This window comes from Pediculus humanus, genomic scaffold (assembly GCF_000006295.1).
Source record: "Pediculus humanus corporis 1103172108265 genomic scaffold, whole genome shotgun sequence".
Lineage (NCBI taxonomy): Eukaryota > Metazoa > Arthropoda > Insecta > Psocodea > Pediculidae > Pediculus > Pediculus humanus.
In genome coordinates this window covers 682,688-689,993 of record NW_002987834.1, presented here as the reverse complement: position 1 = coordinate 689,993, position 7,306 = coordinate 682,688, and the positions used below count along the sequence as shown (strand labels likewise).

At 25.7% G+C, this 7,306-nt stretch overlaps 1 protein-coding gene across 1 annotated transcript; it reads left to right on the top strand.

Annotated features, from left to right (window-relative positions):
• Window positions 1-5,330: 5,330 nt before the first annotated feature.
• Phum_PHUM496800 (uncharacterized protein) lies at window positions 5,331-5,921 on the top strand (the record flags this gene model as incomplete). Its single annotated transcript, XM_002430685.1, has 2 exons — window positions 5,331-5,711; window positions 5,853-5,921. 2 exons carry the CDS (start codon window positions 5,331-5,333, stop codon window positions 5,919-5,921), a joined length of 450 nt encoding a protein of 149 aa, XP_002430730.1.
• Between the last annotated feature and the right edge of the window lie 1,385 nt (window positions 5,922-7,306).

Sequence of the window (7,306 nt, the reverse complement as noted above, 5' to 3'; positions counted from 1 at the left end):
GGCTTTATTATCATCATCATTATTTTACTTTTTTTGTTAACGCGTTAATAAAACAAAAAAAATTGCGGAAAATTATAAAATTTTTTTCTCACGCGTGTAATATTCGTAACGAAAAGAAAAAAAATTTTTTAATAATGATACATAATAATGATGATAATTATTTATTTATTTACTAAAGTTAATAAATAAGAAGAGAGAGTTTGAAATAAATATAAATAGCCGAAAGGTTTTTTTTTTTTTTTTTTTTTAATAAATAATTATTCTAAATCCTTTTAATAATAAATTTTAATTTTCACTGGATATCCTTTGCTGGACAAACCTAATCGAGGTCGTTTATTAAACTCGTTATTGATTTTCGAATCGATAAGTATCGAACTGTTCTTTCTATTAATTACGACTAATTAAATTTTATTAGTTTTCCCTTCCCCCCCACCCTCCCCCCAATAGGAAACGTATGAGAATTACACACACTCGCGGGCGCACGCACACACAAACACACACACACTCACAGAATACTTATTATTAAATTAAAATTGGAACAAGGGCGAATTAAGGATTTAAAAAAAAAAATAATATAAATATCGTAAATTTTATTCTTATTGTAATTTATGTATGTAGTAAAATCGATAAACGTTTTAATAAACATAATTAAAAATACATTAATAAAAGGGATCGGTTGTTTGTAGCAAAAGTATGAAAATATTTAATATTTAATATTGAAATCAAAAGTTTGCTCGTTTGTTTGTTTGTTTATTTGTTTGTACGGAATCAGAAATCACAAAAAAAAAGAAAATTTTCGTGGATTCGTATTATTTGTATTTGAAAGCGTTTTAATGTTTTGCGGTTTTTTTTTTTTTTTGAAAACTTAAATTGTTTTATATGAAAACAACCGACAAACGTTTTCTTAAATTAATAACAAACAATTTTTTGTTTTGTTTTGTTTAAAAACCACGCGACAACCGCTCCCCGACACCGCACAAAAACAATATAGTTTTTCCATTTTAATTTTTATCGAAAACGGTTTTGCAAAAATTTAAAATTTAATTGTTAAATTATTTTCAAGGATGATTGTTTTTCGTCTGTTTGTTTGTTTGTCTGTTTGTTTTTTATTTCTCTCACTTCGTTTTATATAATTTAATTATTTTCGAGTTGATTTTATTAACGAGTCGACGGCGAAAACACTTTCGTCCAGACTTTTTTTTTTTTTTGGTAATTCTCATTTAAAATCAATAAAATAAAACAAACAAACAAACAAACAAACGAACCAAACGCACACACACGCACGCGGGGAAATTTAATTTATTTAATATTAAATAAGTTTATTTTATTTTTGAATACTAAAAAAAAAAAAATTTTAATAATATAATCCTAAAGAAAAAAAAACTATTGGGGGGAGGGGGGAAAAAGCAGAAGAAAAATTCTTTTAGTTAAACTTTTTTTTTCCTCTTTTTTATCCATCCCTCGATGACTTTTTGTATTTTCCACAAACACAACAAATTTTCTCCATTTTTTTATTTTTATTTCGCTTTTCCATCCACTTTACCTTTGAGTTTTCCTTTTAAATTTCTGAATAGAAAAAAGGAAAAATTACAATTTGACTTACAATCGACTTTTTTCTCATACCTCATGCGTGTTTACATTCGTTCCAGTCGTTTAATTTTCAATAGTTTAAATCCTTTTTCTCTTATGTACGAACGAATGTTTCCTTTGAATTTTAACCTTTCGTGAGATACTTTAACCTTTTTCGTAAAATTTTATTATCATTATTATTATTATTATATTAAACGAAATGATTTCGTTACGAAAACCGCAATAACAAATACTCGCACGTATCTATATGTTATTCATTATTGTTAAGAACGAGTAGTAGTCGTCGTTATGGAGAAAAAAAAAAACTGGAGAAAACAATTTTGAAATACGATCGACGAAAAAAAAAAAAAACGAGTATAAAAAATGTCTGACATGTTAAATAATTTCCTCCGAGGTAAAAAAAAAAAAAAAAAAAATAATCAAAAGATGCGAATCCTAAAAACTTGTTATCCAGAAACTTGTTAACCTAAAAATATTAAAAAAAGTTATCATAAATAAATAAATAACGTCTTGTAAAAACGTATAATAATCGAAATCCGATTCGTTTTCAATTTTCAGACAAACAATTAAATAATCCTCCAGGATCCGGGAATAAAAAAAAAAAAAATGGCCGAATTCGGGCGGGTAAAAAAATTAAGTCAAATAATAAATAAAATTCGCGCGGAGGTCTTGGAAATTTATTTAAATTTATTCCAGCACCTTAAAAAAAAAAAAAAATTAATTTACATTGTTTTTTTTTTTTGTTTTTTTTTTGGAGAAATAATAATGATGATAACCGTTATATTATTATTATTATTATTGTTACCCCCCTCTATTGATGAGTTTTTGGGTATTTGCACACTTTTTTTGCACAGAAGGCGTTGTACACGAAAAAAATAACAATAATAATAATAAAATTTAAATTTTATTTGTTTGTTAGGTGGGTGGGGGTGGGAACGGGATGCGAGGGGGGTAGAAGGAGGAGAAGTGAATGTAATGAGGTTGGATTTGATAAAAGATTTGTTTTTATCCACGGTTTCATAATTTTCATAATTATATCGTAAAGAAGTTGAAAATACATCCTTGGGGAAAGATGGGAAATTCGTTGCCAAACGCGAAGAAAATCAGGAATGGTGGGGAAGGGAGGAGAGGGGAGGGAGAGGCTAATGGAAATGACACGAACTGAATTTCGGACGGTTTAAATAAGTTAAAGTTATGAATTATTATGAAAGGAATAATAATAAGAGTTTTGAATCTTACGTGTGACTAACCTGTCGTCGTCGTCGTCCATTGTTTTTATGAAAACCTTTTTTTTTTTTTATTTCTCTCTCTCTCTCTCACTCACTCACTCGATAATCTTTTCAATCCTTTTTTTTTTTTGTACGGGAAAAGGGAATTGTTTTCCCTAGACATGTATGGAATTAATTCCATATTGGAAAAAAAAAAACAAAAGAATTTCTTCTCCAGTAGAAACTTAATTTCCACGGACATTTTAATTGTTTTTTATTTTTTTAATTTTCAAATTCAATACAAAATTTCTTGTGATAAGAAAAAAAAAAAAAACAAAATTTCAATTTTATTTTCCAGTTTTTTCTCCAGTTTTCTCCATCGGGTCGTGACGTATTATTATTAAATTTTTTATTTTTTATTTATTTTCTCAGAAAAAAAAAAATAAAATAAACATTTTAGCTTAAAAATTGCCTTGTCAAATATCACTCGATCGATGTTTACAAAAAAAAAAAAAAAAAAAAAAAAAAACAATCCAGGAACTGGAATTTGTAATTTTTTTTTTTATATTCGAAATGACATTCATAAATCATAGAGTAAAAAAATTTTTAAGGACTTTATATCAGATTATTTTATATTAAAAATTGTCAAAAATAATTTTTACAAAAAAAAATTCAATTTGATTTGGATTTTCTCCAAAAAAATCACTGGAATATCTATCGAAAATGATTTTTTTTTTATTTGTTATGAATCAGTTATGAAAAGTTAAACGTTTTCTGATTTTTAACTCTAATTTATTGCGGGAAATTATTTTTTTAACATAAATTTAATCTAATGATTTTTTATTAAATAAACTTTTCAAAAAAGTTTATATTGCCTTTTTAGCGACTACTCTAAAAAAAAAGTTTATTGTTTTCTCTCTCTCTCTCTTTTCCTGTTTTTAAAAAAATTTTTTATTATTCTAAACAAAAAAAAAAAAAAAAAATTAAAATTTTAAACATAAACATTCCAGTTTTTTTTAAAAATCTTTAAAAGTTTCCGTTGCGTTATTATTATTATTATTATTACTATTTTTTTATCGCAATATAAACATAAAAAATATTATTATTATTATTATTATTATTATTATTATTATTTGTTTACGCGTGATTTCCTCCGGTACATATATTAATTTATTTTTTATTTTTTTCCAACCCCGCGGAATGAAATTTATTTACATGTCTTTCGAATTAAAAGAAAATTTTTTTTTTTTTTTTAATATTATTTTCCTTTACAATGTTGTCAAATTTCATACGAAGACGTGGACACGATTTTCCTTTTTATATTTATCCTATGACGATGAAAACATAAATTTTCTTTTTCTTTATTTTTTCTCCAGGTAACGAAAAAAAAGGGAGGGGGGGAAGGAAAATATTCGATATTTTTTAATAAATAAAAAAAAAGAGAAGAAAAGCTGAATTTTTTTTTATATTGGATTGAAAAATAAATTTGGGAGGAACAGGGAGGGGAAGAGGGGGAGTGGAAAACGATGATGATGATGATGATAAAAGGTAAAAGCGTAGGAGAGAGATAGAGAGAAAGAGATAAGTAGAATGAATGAATGAAAATTTCTGATGAAATTTTATTCGATTAATAGAAACGTGTTTTCTTAAAAAAAAAAAAAAAAAAAAAATTTATTTTCTTTCAACGAAGTAATAATAATAATAATGATGATAATAATGATAAGTAATTTATTACAGTAATATTATGTATATTTTGTTGAAAATTTAGAAATATTGTAGAAAAGGATTATTAATTAAACTTCATAAATTTATTTTATTTTTTGTTTTTTAATTGAAAGGGATTAAAATACTGAGTTAATGCATGTTAAATGAAATTTTTACTGTTGTCGTACAACCATTTCGAATTCGTTTATTTCGTTTGTTTGTTTGTTAAAACGGTTTTTTTTTCTTTTTTTTTATTCTCTCACCTGTTGTGAAAATTATAATTTATTTCGTAATTTATTTAATTAAAAAAAAAAATTTTTGTTTTTTTTTTTTTTTTTTTTTTTTTTTTTTTTAAAAAAAAATTTACGGAAAATTTTGCCGTTTTTACTTTTTCCCCAAAAAAAAAAAAAAAAAAAAATTTTCTTTTCCAGTCTGTAAAGTTTTATTTAAGTTAAAATAAAATAAAACAAACGAAAAAAAAAAAAAGGAAAGATTTCTTCCATAAAACTTTTCAAGTTTTTTTTTTATTTTTTTTTTTCTTACCATAACGGTGGTGGCATCACACTGTTTTCTTTTTTTTTTTCCTTTTTCCCGCCCCCTTCTTTCCTTTTAAATTTTCCTTTGTTTTATTTTTAGAAAAGTATACATAGTAAATTAATGAAGACGTTATTGTTTTTACGTTTATGTCATTTTAGAATCGGGACAAAAATTGATCGGGAAAAATTATGCGACGGACTTTTCCGGTTGTTTTTTTTTTTTTTTTAATTTAATTTAATATTATGAGGTGAAATCAAAAAAAAAAAAAAAAGTTTTTTGTTATCATTATCAATGCTGGCAACCGATTGTGTTGAAAAAACTAAAATCCATCCCGTGGAAAGGGATTTTTGTGATAAAGATGACGTGATTTGTGGATCTCGGCATTCTCCGGGACATTTTCAGACGGCGTCGTCACCGTGTTCTCCGTCTCCTCCGCCTCCGCCTCCTCCCGTGAGTGGGAGGTGGTCGGATTTTGGAAGTTTTCGTAGGACGTTGCACGGTCGAATGCCAACGACCAACAGCGGTTTATCCTACAGCGAAAGTGATAGTTGTCCGCAATGTAGAGAAAGATATTCCGCATTTAAAAGATCCAGTAGCATTCAAAGCGCAGCAACGCTTAACAGTTACACTGGAACGTCATCGCAAACTCGAAAAGGTAATAATTTGCTGCGTGTGTGTGTGTGTGCGTGGATTTTGGAAAAAGTCTCTGGATAAAATAAAAAAAATGTTTTAGACAACGACTGGAACGACGATAATATTTACTTTAAAAAAATTTTTTTATTTAATATCGGGCGTTAATTTAATTTTCTCCAGTGTTATCAGTCACTTATTATTATTAAAATTGAAGCGGGAGCTGCAGGAGCTGGAGCACATGCAGCATGAATTATACGTTTTATCAAGTGTCAATCGACAGGAAATTACATTCGAGACGACAGTAAATTATATTTTTATATTACTCATAACTAAATAAATTAAATAATAATGATGATAAAAATTTTTACACCCGCTGGAGAACACTGGAGAAAAACACTTTTTTTTTTTTTTTTAAAAAAAACGTCATGTTTTAAAAAAAAATGACAATGACGTCACAAAAATAATTTTTTTATATTTTTTTCCTCCAGCCTCCTGGATAAAAATTAAATTTTTGTATGTCCTGCTTTTTTGCTTTTTCTTTTGACAAGTTTTCACGTCGTGAATTTTGTATTATTGTTATTATTATTATTATTATTATTATCATTATTATCATTATTATCATTATTATTTTAAAGAAAATGATACCTTTTAAGTAAAAAAAAAAAGTGACAGGAAAACCTGGAGAAAAAAAAAAGAAAAAACGGTTCAAATGAGTATGTAATACGATCGTTATTTAAAAAAAAAAAAAAAAAATTCTCCAAAATATCATCTCTTTTGTTTTTCAGGAAGTTGAGAGTTTATATTTTTTTTTTTTTTTTAATTTTCCCGCGTTTAAATTTACATTTACCGGAAGTGAGAAAGTAAGAAAGAAAGAGAGAGAGAAAAAAAAAAAGTAAAACATTCCGCCATTTTTTTTTCCAGTTAATTATTTTATTAAGGATTTTTTTTTTCGAAATGATTTTTCCTTTTAATTATTTTTTCACTTTCATTTCGAAAAAGAAAAAAGGGAAGAAAAAAAAATTTTTTTATTAAACAAAAGAAATCTCAAATTTAAAAAAAAAGGAAAAAATGGAAAAAAGGAAAAAAAAGGAAAAAAAAGGAAAATTTTTTTTTTAAAATGATTTTTTCCTTAAAAAACTAATTAAAAAATTAAATTTATTAAAAACAAAACGGAAATATTAATTGCATCGGTCGCATCGACGTCATTTCCTCTTTTTTCCTTTCGTTTACAAGTTAATTATCATCATCATCATCATTATTATTATTTTTTATGAAAATTTTTATGAAAAAAAGGAAAAAAATAGAAAGGAAAAAAATTTTTTTTTTAACACGAGAAATAATAAGAAATAAATGAAAAGGTTTTTCTTCGAATCTTTTTTTTTTGGGGGGAGAAAAAAAAGGTTATTGATGGAATTTAGAGTTTTATCTTTTTTTTTTCTAGAACTTTCTCTGGTTTTTTTTTTTTTTTTACTTTTTCTTCTTCTTCTTTTTCTTAACAGGAAACAATAAAACATCCGTTTTTTTTTTTTTTTCTTAACTTAAAATCTTCCATTTGAGTTTCGTTTTTGTTTTTGTTTCTTTTTCCCCGCCCACACAAAAAAAATAATTAAAAAAAAAAAAAAGTATTTATCGTT